The 17,709-nt window shown below is 37.7% G+C and overlaps 1 protein-coding gene across 5 annotated transcripts in view; it reads left to right on the top strand.

Moving 5' to 3' along the window:
• The window catches only part of pax2a (paired box 2a), a 45,615-nt gene extending 28,525 nt beyond the window's left edge, over positions 1 to 17,090 (top strand). For 2 of the 5 annotated variants that reach the window (XM_088916599.1, XM_088916600.1), the window contains 4 exons: positions 1,586 to 1,706; positions 10,419 to 10,520; positions 12,608 to 12,694; positions 13,604 to 17,090. In XM_088916599.1, coding sequence (XP_088772725.1) covers positions 1,586 to 1,706; positions 10,419 to 10,520; positions 12,608 to 12,694; positions 13,604 to 13,725 — 432 coding nt within the window. In that variant the 3' untranslated portion in view covers positions 13,726 to 17,090. Of the gene's footprint in view, positions 1 to 1,585; positions 1,707 to 7,712; positions 7,923 to 10,418; positions 10,521 to 12,607; positions 12,695 to 13,584 lie in introns of all 5 variants that reach the window. The other 3 variants (XM_088916602.1, XM_088916601.1, XM_088916603.1) reach the window with 2 other exon arrangements.
• Positions 17,091 to 17,709: the final 619 nt, after the last annotated feature.

Raw genomic sequence — 17,709 nt, 5'->3', positions numbered from 1 at the left:
AGCCCTGAGCTTATTACAATGGATAACCTTTATTTACTTTCATTAGACTATTAAACAACAAGAGACTATTAATTTTTCCCTTGAAACTCCAAGTCAAGCCCATAAAGCAAAAGCAGTCGCCTAATTGAGTTCATTTTAATTTCTCTCCAATCGCGGCGAATTACGCTGGTGATAAATCAGGGGGACAGCCCTCACCCCTAGTAGAAGGCCTAATTTGCAGCTAATTACAAAACTGATTTCTACTGCAAGATCAATACCAAAACGAATTGGAAATGACTTGCAATCACAAAGAGCAGCAGAGAGAGTATTAAAAACAGAAGAGGGAAAAGGGTAGTCTTGTGGATAAAAAGGACCTGGAACAGTCCAGAAAAATCAGTTTTAATTTAATGTAATATTAATCAGACCACTTTCCCCTTTCATGGATGCTTTTCTCTATTTTAACTCATGAAAAGGTTAGCCTGTTAGCCTGTGTCTGGTGTCTAAAGAAAGGCATTAAAAACCCATTCTGCTGAAGCAAAACTCAATGGATTCACCCCTCCCACACTTCTGCTGGCCATTTGGCCATCCTTTTCAAAACTCCCTTTTCAGTTGTTGTTTCATTTTTTCTTCTTCTTTATCTGCATGATAAAATGGCTGTTGTGCATCTGAAGCCCTTAAGAATAGAAGACAACATCCGCCATGGTGCCAGTGAACAGTTGTAGCAGACAATTAGAGTTTATCTGGGATAGAAGCAGACATGACTGGGGTCACAGGCGGTCCTCGGGGGGCTACTGCCCCCAGAGCTGCTCAGACATAGGGGGCTGGGGTGCTGTTTGCCACATGTACGAGCACCGCTCAGAAAGAGGGCTTTTAAAATAAAAGACAAAACTAATGTACATCTGCTCATATTAGAGTAGCCATCTTATTTAGAAACTTAAAAAAAGAATCCACCTCAATCCCCTGCTGTAAATAAATTGGATTAAGAACAACAGTAGCATGAAAATGACTATAGTGGCCGATTAAAAGATAAATAAACCGTTAATCCTTGTTTTTTTTAATTATTGTTTCAAAAACATTGCAGGAAGATGAAATAAAGAATCGAGTTATGGCTGAATAAAGCACTCCTCTGTTTTAACTTTGCACCAACAGTAAGCATGTATTTGCTAGATTGTGTTCTGTAACATTTAAGACAAGCAAAGGCATTAGAAATTTCACATTCAAATTTCGGATTAAGAAGCGTTATCATTTTGAATTTTCTTTTCTTATTTCCGATTTAACTTGAGAAAAAAAACGGTGAATTATTCGTACAAAGCCACATGGTGCGCTTCTGCAACAAAGCAGCAATGTCTCCTCTCTTGACTGGTCAGGGGGATGATTGCACTGAAGCACAAAGAGACAGCTGACGCCTTGTCTTTTCACTCATTTCAAAATCCCACTTTGATTTGCTTGTTGTCTCAAAGAGATTCCCAACATGTGCATTAATTATATACGTACTGACGGATTCTCCTGGACACCATACTTTTAAAGCTGAGTGAAAACACTTGCTTTAACCGATTCTTGCCGCAAAACTTCATGCTGGTGTTTAATCCCTCAAACTTCTTTGCAGACTAACGAGTATTCACTACCAGCACTGAACCCTGGACTTGATGAAGTGAAGCCCAGCTTGTCTGCCAGTGCCAACCCAGACCTAGGACCCAACGTGTCACAGAGCTATCCTGTAGTGACAGGTAGGACACTCCCATTCATCTGCCCAGCCGCAGGTTCCACTGGGGATTAGGAATCTCTCCTTATCTAGCTGCTGCTGCTGCTGTTAAAACTCGTGTCCTTTTATTAATACCCATGACAGGGCTAGAAAATGTTACAATGTGTTGTTTTTCTATCGGAAAAGGACCCTTTGTAATATCTGATCAGAAAGGTTGTAGTACCCTGCTCTGTAAGGTAGCCCCTCTTTATTTTGGAAAATGGATCATGTGAAAGAGGCTTTCTTATAATTAAAAGCTGCATGACAGGTCCAAGACATCAAAAGCTGGATCTGTGAATCGACAGACCGTTGTTTAGAAGCCAACACATGTGGCTGAATGATTTAAGTCATTGTACAGTATCCCAGCATTGAAAGAAGGGCAAAGTGCATTGTAATTTCTTGCAGACTGGCATAAACAATGTATGCAGTGTATGTATTGTTTTTCTTTAAATGGTTATAAGCTTGAAATAGTCTCTATTAAGCGTCTAATAGTGATTTGGTTTGGCTGCTAGCAACACCTACTTTTCAGTCTGTCATGGTTAATGACTATCTTGCTAATTGAAATATTGTTTCGTAGTTGCCATTGTTATTACCTAGAAGAAGGTTACGTTTACTGATAGCCAAGTGTCGGGATGAGATTAATACAGTGAGGTTTTATTAAAATTCACATAATTATGCAGGAGCCATCAAAGGCAATGAGTTTTGCGTGGGGGAAGACAGGATGATTGAAAATTGCAGTGCCCCTTCTGAAACGATACCATGCAGTGTTATGTGGAAAAGAAATCCCTTTTTTTTCTCATTAATATGTGGGAGGTAGAGTTCCCTAGCAAGCTGGGCCTCGTGAGAAGAAAGGTGTGTTTTTGTCCTTGGTGCTCTGGCACTTGTATCAAAGCAGGCCCAGTCTGGTTTAGACCTTTCATGGCAGGTGCCTTTGTTTGCATCTGGGATGTTTTAAAAGGAGGTATTTCTCCTTAAAGGGGCCCAGCAAAGGTTACCTGTCAGTCTACTGGTACAAAAGGATGCCTAACTTCCAATGAAAAAAAAACTAAACTGTAATGCTGTTCTTCAAATATTTAATCGTGGCAAAATAAATTAGAACATTTTAATAAAATATATTTTAAAAATATTTGAATCCTTTCATGAATAGATTCTTATACTTATACACAAGTGTGTGTATAATATATACAGTATGTGTGGGTGTACACATAGGAACATTACGTAAAACAGCAAGAGAGGGCCTAAGGCTCTATGCAATTGTATTCAATTGGGAAATTAATTGGCAGTAGGTTAGTGTTGTTAAATCATGCAAAATGTGCAAATAAAAATAAATAAATAGCAGAATCATTCATTGCTGAACTCTGCAGTCTTTTTGCAGTTTTAAATATATTGATTAGATTTTGATTTAAGCTTGGGCTTGTTTTTATATTTGTGGTTATTGCCCAGTCACTGGCACTTAAAATTTTACACTTGATTTTCCCCTAGTGACTGTTGACACTAATAACTTAATCTGCAATGTATTTTAATCAGGTATAGCGTTTTGGGGGTTGGTTAATAGCAGGATATTATGGTTTACTAGCATATGATAAACCCAAGCAATCCGAATTGAAGCCAAGCAAAAAAGGTGCTAAATTATCTTCTGCATTTAGGCAGGGATCCAATTTTGAATTAATAGTGCCTTAACAGGGGAAAGAGCTGGAGATTATGTTCATTCTTAAAATGTTTTCTAGTGCCAATTAAAATGCCTGCAGTTATTGATCTTGTTGATTTTATGTCCTTAGATTTGCATAATCTATTAAAGATGAATGATTCATGAACTCTTCATTACCAACGGAGATTGGAATTTTAAGGGAACTGCAAAGCTAGAAAGATAGAAATCTTTTGTGTCCTCTGTTTATCCTATTACAGCTAAAAGTATCTGCAAAGTAGGCAGGCAGTTCAAATAAGAAAGGGATTTAAAGCATTGTGTACATCATTTAAATTCAGCAGAAAGCAGCTACCCTCCTTTTATATGAATATTTTCAGCGCATTTATAGCAGTTTTTATATTAAATGGTCTCAGAAGTGGAAATGCTAGGGGTCATCTGCGATGTGCAGATAACAGCCAGTCTCAGCTGACTTTTTCTTTAAACAGAGGAGGTTTTATTTATTATACCTTTATAATACATCTTCAAAAAGCGACTGTACGTGAATATGGGTTTAATATTTTACATTTGTGAAGTAACAGTGAAAAACACAAAAAAACTTGAGTGTAATTCAAAATTTCGGTAGAAATGTGCAGGATTTAATGAGTTAACTACCTGAGATTTGAAGTGATGTTTTAGAGATGATAGAAACGAACCAAAAGAAACAACTCCGGAAGCATTGTGCCTGCTGAGTCTATTAATACGAGGCATCCTGGTTTCAGTGGGATAGTATAGTCTCAGTGGGCACCCCTTGGTCCCACATTGAGAAATTGAAATGGTTCGGCAGGGGTCAAGATTGCTCTGCATCATTTCATGAAAAAGAGTGGATAATGTAATCTCAAACTCTGCACTGATATCAAATGAAATTCAATCCAGGCAGAATACAGTGTCAGGGAAATGTGCTCCTATTAAAAAAAAAGTCGTAATTTTTGCTTGAGGTACATCCATCCCGTGGACCTTTTGTTTCAAGTGTGGCTTTCCATTCTCCAGTGCACTGCAAACAACAACCAGCCACCTAACCTCCAGGTCTTAATGTGTGGTCTCATGACAAACTGCTCCTCTATCCGCACACTGGAGGGCCTGAAATTAATGTTTATTTCGTCTTCACACTAGCACACTAACCTTTGAGCACAGATTTGATAATGAATGACTTTCACCAAGTGTAAGGGGAATTAAAGCAATTTGGCTCTCCAAACATTCTTTACTTAGTTGTAATTAATTAGGGTGTAAGGGTTTTTGGCTGGTGATAAATTGCTACATCCTGGATATACCAGAATGGATGGAGGTCAAAGATTTTTTTTTTCTGCTGTTGTTGTTATTAACATGAAGGTGTCCCTGTCATGGTAAATTTAATATTTCACCCACCTAAAGAGACTTTTCGCTGATGACTTTGTTGCACCACTGCTAAAAAAAAAACACACAGGGAAAAAAAAATGAACAAAGGTTGTTGATGTTTTCTAAAAGCGTTTGGGGAAACTATATTTGCTACACTGCAATAACTAAAAGAGTTTGTGAGCTGCTGTATTGGGAGAGGATTCTCACAGGTCTGTGTTTCTCCTCCATCCCAATAATCGCAAGCTGACAGTTTTCCTTTTGGGGAGTATCTTGTCTCTTGGACAATAAGCAACACCATTTTTATTAGTTTCAAAGTTCAGTGGTCTAGAACACCACACTCAGGTCAGTGTTCTGTGGTGCCCTTGTCTGTCAGGCAACTACTGTACAATCACTGTGCAAACACTCGCCTAATTCTTTGAACAAATGGTTTTTATTGTTGCTGTTTGGTTGTTTTTTTTGCCTTGCGATTTATGTTCTATTTTTGGCAAACGGTGCTGTGTCATATAAAAATTAATGAGAGTTTTGGATTGATTCTGATGCTGGTTAATGTAGTCTAAAAGGGAGATTTTTTAAAATATGAATTATATATGCAGATATGTTATGGTCAAACTATTGTAAGTCAAATATGTTTTAGATTTTTTTTACCATTCTTCAGACCTTCCTGGATCTTTGTTTTTTTTCTGTGTTTTTATAGCCATGTGAAGTGAAAATTAAAGTACATATCAATAGCCTCCTTAATTATAGAAGGATAAAGGCATTCAGTAATGTTCTTTTTTTCTTAGACACTTAATGAAGCAGTAAGGTATTTTTATCTTTAACTTCCTTTATTCTATTTATACTAGATGAGTAAATCTTCACTTTTGAATTGATTTGTGTGGGAAAGGGGCCAGTAAGGCTGTTTGATTTCCTGGCATTAGGTCTAAGAGGGTTGTCACTAAAGCTTTCCATATAAAGGAGCCCTTATCTTAATGAGGAATCTCGACACACAATTCTGTTGTAAAACAACAATAGTTAGGAAGCAGCTAATGAGGTTATCATGCAGTCCTGAGAGCCTTCCCAACCAGCCTTGCAAACTGAAAAAAAATTTAAAGAGGACATGTAGCACCGTGAACAGCACTCACATTGATTGCTTATGTTTCAAAAGGAAATCCAGTGAAATAAAACATGTACAGCTTTTGAACATTTGCCTACAAAAAGATATCTTGCGCTAAAAAAAGCATTAAGAATGCATTTAACAATAATCTAGGAAGAAGATTGTTTAGTTTTTACTACAAAAAAATTGTGAAATTCCTTTGTGACTTCTATAATTAATGAAACAACATAGAAGGAACAGCATGGTATGTTTAAAAGGCTTGTTATGTTTCAAATTAGAATAGCATTAGGTAGTTATAACTACCTAATTCCATACAGTTGCTTTAATGATTAAGTCCTATAGAAGCAAGCCCGCATATACTGTAAGCTTTGTTCGTATGTATCTGATTGCTAGATATAAGTCTTGCTTGTATTCCTTGGTGTAACCTGACAACAACTATACCACTTTCTAATCTGATGTTTTCAGATTTCAGAATCTTAAGCAAGCTTGGGACTGGTTAGTACTGAAATAGGAGACCTATAAAGAGAATCAGGTTGCTGCTGTAAATGGTGTTGGTAGACAAGTAGGTGGCACTATTCCCTCTTAAACAGAACTTCTAATCCAGTACCCCAGTATGCTGACTGGGGACATGATGTTGTGTCCGCAGTAGGAGGCGCCATCCTTTGGATGAGACTGTTAAAAGAGATCCTGAGTGTTCAGTAGTTAATGATCCCATGGTGCTATTTGTAAGAACAAGGATGTTAACCCTGGAGTTCTGGCTAGCTTACACTAGCTACACTAGGATTGCACTAATTGTTGTCCTTAATTTAGCTGGTGAAGAAATGTCTCACTTTTCCACCTGATGTGTTGCACAGTGGGACTGCTGGTCCACAATGGCTGCCAGGCTCGGAAAGTGCTTTTGGGGACCTCTAGGGATGAAAGTTCTATTAATAATAATTAATATTACCATACCACCATGACTGTACAATGTTCTCTCAATAGCATGCAGTCCAAGAAAAACCTGACAGAATTCAGAATGATCTTATGCGCTGTATCACCCTCAACAGCTACAGTTTTTTTGTTTTTCCCACCACATTACCACATCGCTTCCGTGTGGTTTGAAATGGGAGGTGTTCGCTACTAACAGCTTGAACCCATGGAGCCAAACCTAACACAGTAAGAGCACTGTGAGCTCTAGCCAGAAATTCTGTCTGTGAAGCCTGGCCATGAGAGAATTCCAGGGCCTGTGTCTGACAAAGAGGACTGCTACTGTAGTTTGCCTACTCTCCTTAAAGAGGGATTTGCAGAGGGATCCTTTTTTCTTTAAAGCAAAGTCAATGTTGGGGTGTATGTGGGTAGGGGGTGGCATCTGCACTCTGAGAACAATGGGATTAGGGGATTAAAGAGGTAGATTCCGGTGCATTAACACAACACTGAAGCAAACCGCCACCGGCGTGTAATGATAACAAGGGCTCCAAAGCCATTATGAAAACATCTGTCCCACCCACAGTGTGTCCATTTCAACTTGAGCCCCCCGTTCCTCGCTGTGTCAGACTGCTGAGACTATACCTTCACCTGCGGCCTGTCTGCTGTGACTCCACCACAAAGCGTCCGCAGTTCTCCTCGGCGTTCGATACACCAGCTCGCACACAAGCGGCATCTATTTTTGCGAAACGTCCAAGGGACCAGGGCTTCCTTCTGGCACGCACCTGACTGAGGATGTTGAAATCCCTCAAAATCTGACACGGGGCATTTCCACCCTTTTACATCCATCCCGTCCAGCATTGGTCACGTTTGGTGTTTTTCACCTTCTCCCACCGCTCATTGTCTCCCCTTGTTCTTTTCTCTGTGTGTGTCTGTGCGTCATTATTTTTTGTCTGTATTTTTTTTTCTCCATCCGGCAGAATTCCATTCATCCTCCATCTGTGTAAAGCAGGAGCCGCACGAAGCCTCGCTGGCTCCTTTCACTCCCTCGTCCCTGGTGGGCTCAGGCCTAGCGGAGCTGCAGCCTTTCCAGCCCACCGTGTCTGTAGACGCCTCAACCCCTTCCTACTGTGCCTATGCCCACCGTGGCTCCAGCTACGGGCAGTACGCAAGCCAACCTTTAATAGCAGGTACATCCCTACTGCAGTCACAGTACTCCGCGCTGGTGGGGAAGCCGCTGCTGGAGAGGATACTGTGTGTCCAATTAGCCATTCCCTGTTAATACACTGCTGAAAGCGACGCCAATGAAAATGAATTCCCGTTCAGCTATCGACGGATCTGTCTCTTCCTTTGTGTCTTCACTAACACTATAAAAAAGGGAGAAATTACCATGGCGACAGAAATAGTAGAATCTCGCAACAAAAATAAAAGGAAACTTGCCGTTTTCTTCCGATTTTTCAGTACGCTTTTTCTGAAAAGCTGATGGCACTGCCTGCCTGAGCAATGTTTTTGCCGTTTGTTCTTTGCTGGTTTATACATTTTTTTCATAATCTGTGAAATTTTAAAATCAAAACAAATATATATATATATCAGTTTGCCATGAGATATAGTAGTATATCTATATGGCTACATGGGAAAAATCATTCCTGTTCTTGGTCACTGCTTTGGACTACCTTCAGATGGCCATATGGATGCTTGTCTTAAAAGCAGGCAAAAGTAACACATTTATGAGTTTTCCTCCGAGGTGCTTACAAAGTTTTTTTTTTCCTAACAGCAGAATGTGGACCTCCAAGTTGTGAGGCATACCACAAAGCCTTATTAAAATATTCAGGGTTGTATTGTGTAAACAAAAGCAATTTTGACTGCTGCCTTCCTCATTAATGCACAATTGGGAAATGATTTTCCCCTGACCCTCAGTGCTCCTCCTGCTAACAATGTATCATCTGCGGGGCCTCTGAAGGCCGGCCTTTGGATCTGCTAGAGCTACGTGCGGCAACACAAGCACTCTGGTGCTTGGGTAGGACAGTCAACCGTCACAACCAATTACAGTGCTGAATGTGGAAACACTGTGTTTATGATGCTCAAGACTTAGAGGGACCGGAGCCACAAAGGCTCTGCTGTACATCTCTAGATTCTACCATGGCCGAAGTGCTTTGCTTTGGAAAGTCGGGTCTCTGGGGTTAAACAAGCTCAGAATGAAGAAAGTTTGGAAGATGTTAACGAGCAGAAAATGAAAAGGTTTCGCTACATGTATGGAGAAGATGGAAATTAAATCCAATAGAGAAGGAAGAAAAGGATTTCACATGGTGTGGACTTTTTTGGTGTGTGGTCAGGGAATTATTCTGTTTAAAAGCATAGGCTTTAGTAAGCAATATGGCACACCATTCCTGAGAACTGCCCAGGTTCTGTTTTTCCAAAACATTCTAACCCCCACTGATACCATTATTAAAGTGAAGTGTTACAATTGCCCTGCAGAGTACTGTATATGCTTACAATTACATAAAAAGGCATAGCCGTTGATTACATGTGACCATGGTTATTTAATCTTCAGTGCAGCCTAATGCCCTGTCCTGAGTCATTATAAGACAGTTTTACAAAGTCAAGACTCACTAGCACTCTCACCCTAGTAAATGGGACTGCTAGTGCTTTTGGTTTGATACAAGACATTGCAGTTTCCTACTTTTCCTTTAAGATCTACTTTTGTTCTTCTTTACTGTGTAACCCTAAAGGCAATTATTCTCTTTCATTTATTACACACCTTAATCCATGAGATGTTCGAATAAATAAGTCTTATTTTGAATATGATATATATTAACATGTTAAATATGAGTATGAGTTTCCTTAAGAGTGTACAGTGCATATTTATCATGTCTCTGTTCTATACATGATATCATTTGTATAATGATGCTTTTTTTTCCATGAAATGTGTACAACAGGTGTTGGCTTTGTCATTGTGCCTTTAATTAAAGCAAATATGGATTTTTTATTTTGTGATGTGCAGAATACTATTGAGGGAAGACAAATTTTTAAATGGTGGAAGTAAAATGTGTTTAATGTGTTTTTCTGAAGAATGAGAAAGTAGTTAAAAAATATTTATGAATTTTAGCATTGATATCATGGACTTGACTGTCCTCAGGAAAACACACCTAAAAGAATATTAATAAAATAGAAACTGTTGTTAAATATAAAGTTACCAATAAGGTAAAACAATGTTTTATAAATTCCATATATGTTAATAGCACACCTTACAATAACATCATGAGAAATCAAAACAGCTTAGGTAGGTGGATAGATATATTATCATGGAGACAAGCAGGAACAGACAAAACAAAGTACTAATGATTGATTTTATTGGTTGAGGCATTTATCCAGAGCAACATACACTTAACCCAATTTCTATAGTGGGATATATTAGGGGGGGGCAGTCTTTGCCATGCTCCAGGGTACCACAGCACTGTCCTACTGAGGATTTGAACCTGCAACCTTGTAGTTAGAGCCTGTACCACTGTTCCACAAAGAGACCTGTACCACTAGAGAGGACAGTATACACTGTATAAACTGGGAAGTTACAGTTTCTCTTGGTTACACTTCCATGGTTTCTTAATTAAATAGCAAACCAGTTCTTTTATGTTCTCTGGGAAGCTGTTCAAAAAGTCAATTTTTGTTCTGGTCTGCCTTCTGTCCAGGTCGGGAGATGGCCAGTACTACCCTACCTGGATACCCACCTCATGTGCCGCCCACTGGACAGGGAAGCTATCCCACCTCCACACTTGCAGGAATGGTTCCTGGTAAGTGAAAACCTACTCTATCGTTCTTTGGAAAATTTGTGGGAAATTTGAAAAAATCCTTGAAAATTCAGATACAAAATGTGAGGTTTATAGGCATCTTAGTTGCCAAATTGTTACTGACTTCATACAAACTATTTTTAAAATATTACATACTCGCATATGTGGCATTTTAACAGCTTGTGTATACAGTAATCACAGCTTTAAGAGAAAAAAATATTATTACATTTTCAGGTAATTTGTATTAAAGAAAATCCCGTTTTCAAATGTACAGAACATAAAGTAATGTAGACTAGACATTACCAATAAAAAACTAGTTTTTATATATTAAATTTCAACAAAATATGACTTTTCTGGCTTGATTAAATTAATCTAAGGCGTGTATTAATTATTCTTATCAATTAAAATTGTAAAGTTTTAAAACTTCATAGTTTTCAGTCAAGGGAGATATATATGTATATTTCAACAGGTACAGGAAAAATGTTTTAAAAATCGCATCGTTTTCCAGGATCCAGATTATAAATCAGAAAGTGAATACTTGTAGGAGTTGAAATTCATTATTGCTGTTATTGTTTTTCACGACAATACGATAATAATTTTAGATCGTGATCAGCAACATGAATCTGCATGCCAAGTGACATTGACCTAGAACCGGGGACTCAGAGCTGTAAATGTACTTATCTGAAGTGGATGAGGAAATTAAACGTGCTCAATAACTGATCAGAGGAAAGGAGATAGGACAGTTCCTCTCAGTTACACTTCACTTCCAAAGCTCATTATCCCCTTGTGCGCGTACTTTCACAAGTCGTCGATAAACATTGTTTTCAGCCGTCCTCCAGCCCCAGTGCTACAGAGCGTATCTCTTTCGCCTCTACTTAACCTGCGGTTCAGGTTCATGGCAGACAGTTAAGGGTCACAAAACAGAGGCAGGGGAGGCCTGTAAATATTTAAATCACTATCTCCCAGGGACCAGGCCAGAGTTCCAGTTCCAGCCAACAGGATGCAATCCGCCACTGAGCTCAAGCCCTCTCTTAAACCAAAAATGGCACCAGCATTTTCTCAGTACACGTTCACCTATGCAAAAAAAATATTAGGACACATTATTCGGGAAAGCAAGGTGATTTCGATTAACATAAAATGGGGAACTTGTATATCTTCTCTCACTTTATCAATAAAATATTTATATATCTAAAATGAAAACAAGCTTCAGTTTTTATGCATTACCTCTGCATACAGTGACATAAATATTGTTTTCCACTTGATAATTTGATTTTGTGACAGACTTCATTCCATTGGAAAACATGTCTTTTCTAGTACTTCAAATATGTTTTTTTATCAAAGATTCATTTTCATCAGTCACACACAGTAATGTGAGGCTCAGAAATCCTCTTAATCCTAAGGCTATACATTTTGTGCACTACCCCATTCGTCGGGCACAGACCGACTAAGATTTAGTGACAGGCCCCAAACACTGTTAAACCAAAAGCCATTCTTCACCAGCTTCATATAAAATCTTGCCTTTATTGTCTCATAAAAGAAAGAAACGTGTTGGACCAACAGCATTGCTCACTGACATGGTCTGAGTTACTTCCTGAAACTGGAATTCTGCAGCATAAAAAAAAAAAATCAGTGGAGAGAGAAAAGAAATCTTTACAATTCTTTTCCTACCACGGCCCCAGGAGTTTAAATGGCTGCTTCAACAAATAGAGCAGGGAGAAGAGTCTAAACTCATATCCAAGGAAACAAAGACAGATCTTTAAAACTACCAAAGGATCCACTGAGTAATAAATTGAAGGGAAGTACTCCTGCAGGAGAAATGATCACCACACACAAAAACAAAATTTTAAAGGGCTTGCAGTCCAACGGTTTAATTTCAGATGCACTGATTATGTTAAAGAAGTGCAAAGCAGGGATTACACTTTTTCAAAGCAGAGTGGGAAGAAAACACATCACAATTTACATTTCTAAAACAAACAATATTCACCATAGAACAGACTACAAGTCCCAATGCAGAAATCCTTTCCTTTTTGTTTTGCTGTTACATGCTTTTCAGAATTCAAAAATAGAGATCTTATAATTTATTTTTCTAGGGAGTGAGTTTTCTGGAAACCCCTATACCCATCCACAGTACACAACCTACAACGAAGCCTGGAGATTCAGCAACCCAGCATTATTAAGTGAGTATTTTTAAAATTGCATATTTCTTATGCATATGCACTACTTCTATTGTCTCTTATAACAACTTCCCTTTTAATAATTAGTCTTTCATGTTAATAAAATACCACGCTCATGTCTGATCAATATTTTAGTGAAAGTACAGTTAGGACACAAAGGAGAATAATTTATTTTGCAGCTAAATGTTCATTGCAAAAGCAATTACATCTATCCATGGAGTAAATAATGTATAATTACAATATTAATTGACAATAAAAGTGTGGCGTTTGTGGTTTACATGTTGTGCCTTTTTTAATGATCAGTTCTGTCTGTGGAAAAAAAAAATCAAATTAGGCCGATTGCAAGCTAGAGTTTTTTAATGTTTCGCCAATAAACTTCATCAATCAGTTTTAAGATGAGTATGTTAATGAGAATGGTGTTTTTGCAGATGTAATACCATCAGATAAATTTTGGTCTTACAAAGGCAATTTAATTTAAAAATAAATACATGTCCACGTGTTTGTAAGGCCACACCAGGAAGCCATCCAGCTCATCTAACCCGTTTGGTAGTTGGTATTTAATTGATAAAGGATCTCATCCAGCTGCTTCTTGAAAGAAGCTATGGTATTGGCTTTAGGATATTAGCTTATGTTATATTTATGTTTATAAAATTCAACTATTAGTCTCAACAATAAACCTATAAATAGGAAAACAACACAAACGTCCCCCTCACATCTGTTGTACCTCATAATTTGTTCTCATTCTAAAGTGATTTAATTTATTATTTTGCATATGAGTTAAAGTCTCGCTCCATCTAAATCAGAGGGATTGGAGTGTGCATGAATTAGAAATTTTTGTGTTGCACTTTTGTGTCTTTTCAACCGGTCCATTCTTCTCCTGTGTTAACTTTCAGGTTCCCCTTATTATTATAGTGCCGCATCTAGAGGCTCCGCCCCTCCCACTGCTGCCACTGCCTACGACCGCCACTAGTTACCATGGAAACCAAATCAAACTGCAGGATCATGGGTATGGCCTCCATATTGTACCAGTCTGATCAGCATTAAGGGCAAACAGATGGAAGACCGCTCCAAAACCCTCCTACTGTCTCTTGCTTACATTATGAAGGACAAACTAACAGGGACTCCCAACCACTACACACACCAAAACACACACACACTATTTGGCCCTTCCAACTTCACAGTCCTATGCTTCAATCTGCAAGACTGTAAAATTTCAAGAGACTTTGAGAGATTATATATATATATTGTTAAAAAAAGAAGAAGAAAAACAAGGCTTGTTAAGAAGGCAACGTAAAAAACGTGATGTGATTTTTTTTCTTTTTAGTTGTTTTTTTTTCATGGATCAATACATTCCTTTATCTGACTGTGATCTCACCTCTTAAAAGTTTGCAAACGGACTCAAACTTGAAAGCAGCAGTTTACTCCGAAGCAGAGAATCTTTTGACTCTCCTGAGTTGCCTGGCACAGCTCCCTTCACTTGCGCGCTGTAACCGAGAGGACTGCACATCACATTCATTCTGTGGAAAAGACAGAGCCATCAGTGTGGGCCGTCCCCTTGTCAACAGATTCCAGAAACTCTTTCTGACAAGCAGCACAGCACGCCTAACGAAGTATATTCCTTACTGATGATGCCATGAGAGGATTATGTGGACATGTTTTATGTGATACACAATCAGTTGTAAAAACTAAAATGTAAAAATAAAGGAAGCCATGACACATCATGGTCTTCTGCCGACCAGAATTTAAATGAGTAAATATATTCTTAAATTAATTTTTTCTATTTTTTTTATCATTGTTGATGTTATTATGAAGGTCGTTTTTTTGTTGTCGTTGTTGTTGTTTTGAACATTCAGGATCATTTGATTTTTTTTTATTTGTTTCATTTCATTTTTGTATTTTAAAGACAGAGCAAATGATCCAATTCCATGCAATATCTGACCTTTGTTCGTTCTTATTTTGCACTATTATCTGAAGGTGTGACACTATAGGATTGGAACACTCAGAGCTCACTGTTGGTAACTACCTTTTTCTGTAGGGCAGTATAGACAACCATTTCATTGAAAACATGTGTGTAAATATATCAATTGATCAGAGCTGGCACTTAAAGAAGCCCTGAATTGAAGTTTACAAATTACTTATCCATGCCATTGCATTGGTTAGATTCACATGGTGTAGTCATTGCAGCTACAACATACATACAGTACATGTAAACATTTTTAAATCTTTCTCTAAATTTATGTTACATCCTCCATGTACAGTACACTGGCTTCAAAGCCTTAGTCCAAAATTCTATTTTTTAGCAAAAAAAATAAGACAAGGTGTCTTTTTAAAGGTTTTCTGTAACTATTTGCACTTATAATGAAAAACAATGAAGAAAGCAAACAGCTTTTGTGACAACATCCAGGTATGAAAGTTAGACAAGAAGGAGGCACATACTGCATAGGGCAGCTGTTTAAGATGCAGACAGCTGTGACAGGCACTATTACTGCATTGCTGGCTTTACGTAGACTCTGTCAGGCCTCAGGCTTCAAGCCATATCAATAATGAACAAGATTAACACTATATTCAAGCAACACATTTCCCCCAATCACTTGCAGAAAAGGACAAGGGCATCTTTATTTTGATGGACTAAAATTTGTTTTACTAAAAAATGGATCATGAGTGATAAAACTGGATATACCCTAACCCCCTCACACTGAATCCATGAAGATTAGTCCAAGACATGAACTGAAAAAAAAACATCTCAAGTCTTAAAGTTTGAGACCACAGTTAATGCCTTACAATCTACATTTTTAGTATAAAGCATCATTACAGCAGTTTTCTGTTTTAGAAAGCAACTGTAAAAACTCAACCAATTATTGTTAGTTCCGCTACTAAAAGATTAGGTAATGCAGTGAAGAAGGAATATAAAACAACAATATTTTTTCAGTGGTGAAATTTTTCACTCTTACTGCTCCTAAAAATGTAAAGTGAATGTAACTTTTTACCACATTTGCCAAAGACTTAGTTCTTGTTAATATTTTATTTACAGTCTGTGTATGCATTGTAAAAGCAGTATTATAGTTAAAACCAACTAGTCAACACTGAAAGTTTATGTGGTAATATTATGCAGAGAAAAAAGAACATCATTATGCATATTAAATCTCTGTATGCGAAAAGGTGAATTCTAGCAATTATTTAATTTTATGTTATTTGCAACAAATTGCTGCTTTGTAGAATGATTTGTGTATAATGTGAAGACAATTCTTCTCTGTATATAAGATCACGTACACCCTGAGCATTACAGCATTACATGAATACTAATTTACTTCTCCCATTTGTAGATATAAAAAGGATAAAAGTGACATCACATTTGTGTCTGAAGTGTGGTTGTGGTCTACAAAAAGACCAAGCACAGCATGAACCTACAAACTCACAAGTCTCCTACAAATTGTTCAAGGGATTCAGGCCGTGACAGTCATCACCTGTAGGTTTGGTTGCGTTGTTTTGTCTTTTTTTCCCAACATGACTTTTTTAAATCACTATGCAAAGAAAGAAAATGGCTTTTTTTTCATTTCTTCTGTTGCTGGGCTCTGCCACTGGACCAAGTCGAACACAACCCTCAATTTAAAAAAACTGAAATTACTGATGTGCTTGCCAGAGGGAAAAGAAAAAGATATATATTTTCATTCTCTGATTCTGAAGACTGTTGTCACAACTATTGTCTAAACGTGACCTTCATTCCACATTCATTGTGAAGTGTGTAACTATGTTTAAACTGAAGTGATGAGAAAGCCCAGCCTTTCCTTGCTCAGTAAAAAGCAACTTATTTTTGTGACCATTAGATGTTATAGTGACAACTTCACCTTACCTACTTCATTGTGGTCAGGTTTGCATGCTTTTTCATACACACACACCCAATGGGATAAAATTAAAAGCGCACAGCAGAGTAACATCCTGGGCAAAGCCTGCATCAAAAACTCTTCTCGTGTAATTATTTGGGTGAATGTCACATCTGAATCAGGTGACCCTATAACACCGGCAAACTTCTGGCAGAAATATCAAACAGCAAGACTGTGCTTCCAGCATTGCAGCCCCTCACTTGGAAAGAAGAAATGATCATGGTCATATTGCACTTGGGATTCGACAATAAACTGCTGTATTTCTTATTGAACTCTAAAGCTATGGTTGGGTACTACATTTGTGCCACTTTAAAAAACTGAGGCATAAAAAGTAAGACTGCACAGCCGACAACAGCAGGAATGGGTCTCCTCCAGTTGTAAAGATGATACAAGGGATGTGTCACAGATCTTAACAAGGATTTTTGATGGTCTATAACTAAAGCCACATGGCTTCAATCATTGTTCCAGTTCTGTTCAGATTTTTTTGTGCACATGAGAAATAAATTTTTGTATGTCAACTCAGAATCATGAGTAACTTCTTATTAACTGCTTCATTGCAAGGTCTCTTTCGAATTCAGAGGCGCCTACGCTTGCCTGTTGTTTTAAAGGGGCACCTCTAGGTGCCAACTTCCTGTTCAGTGCAATGAAGGTAACGTTGATATTTTGTGTGTGTGAGTGCGTGTTAATTACATATTCACAACTTACATATCCAACTTTACAATTCTTTGGATTAATAAATCTTATCTGAGTGGATCAGTAGATCAGTGACATTTGTAAAGGGGTTTTTTCACGTTACAGCAACCCAAACAAGTGAATGTAGTCCACAGTACACCTACCTGGATATTTTCATTCGTTTGGGTGTTACAGCACTGTGTAGTAGAATATTTGATTTCATAAACAAAAATGCTTGTGGGTAGTTCTTTAAAAAAAAATAAAAGCATTGCTTTATTAGGGGATGATGATCACACTTACTACAGAAATGACAAATATTTAAAACTATTAGTAAATACAAAATAGATATAAAACATACTGTATACACATTAGCTTGCCCAATGCAGAATGCAAAATAAATTTAAATCAAAGCAAATTAAGTAAATTCTTAAAAGTTAAAATTGTTGTATTTCATCCACATTAATC

Source organism: Atractosteus spatula, chromosome 5 (genome assembly GCF_055471065.1).
Source record: "Atractosteus spatula isolate fAtrSpa1 chromosome 5, fAtrSpa1.hap1, whole genome shotgun sequence".
Classification (NCBI taxonomy): Eukaryota; Metazoa; Chordata; class Actinopteri; order Semionotiformes; family Lepisosteidae; genus Atractosteus; species Atractosteus spatula.
The sequence above is the reverse complement of the archived record's forward strand: the minus strand, read 5'-3'. Positions and strand labels throughout refer to the sequence as shown.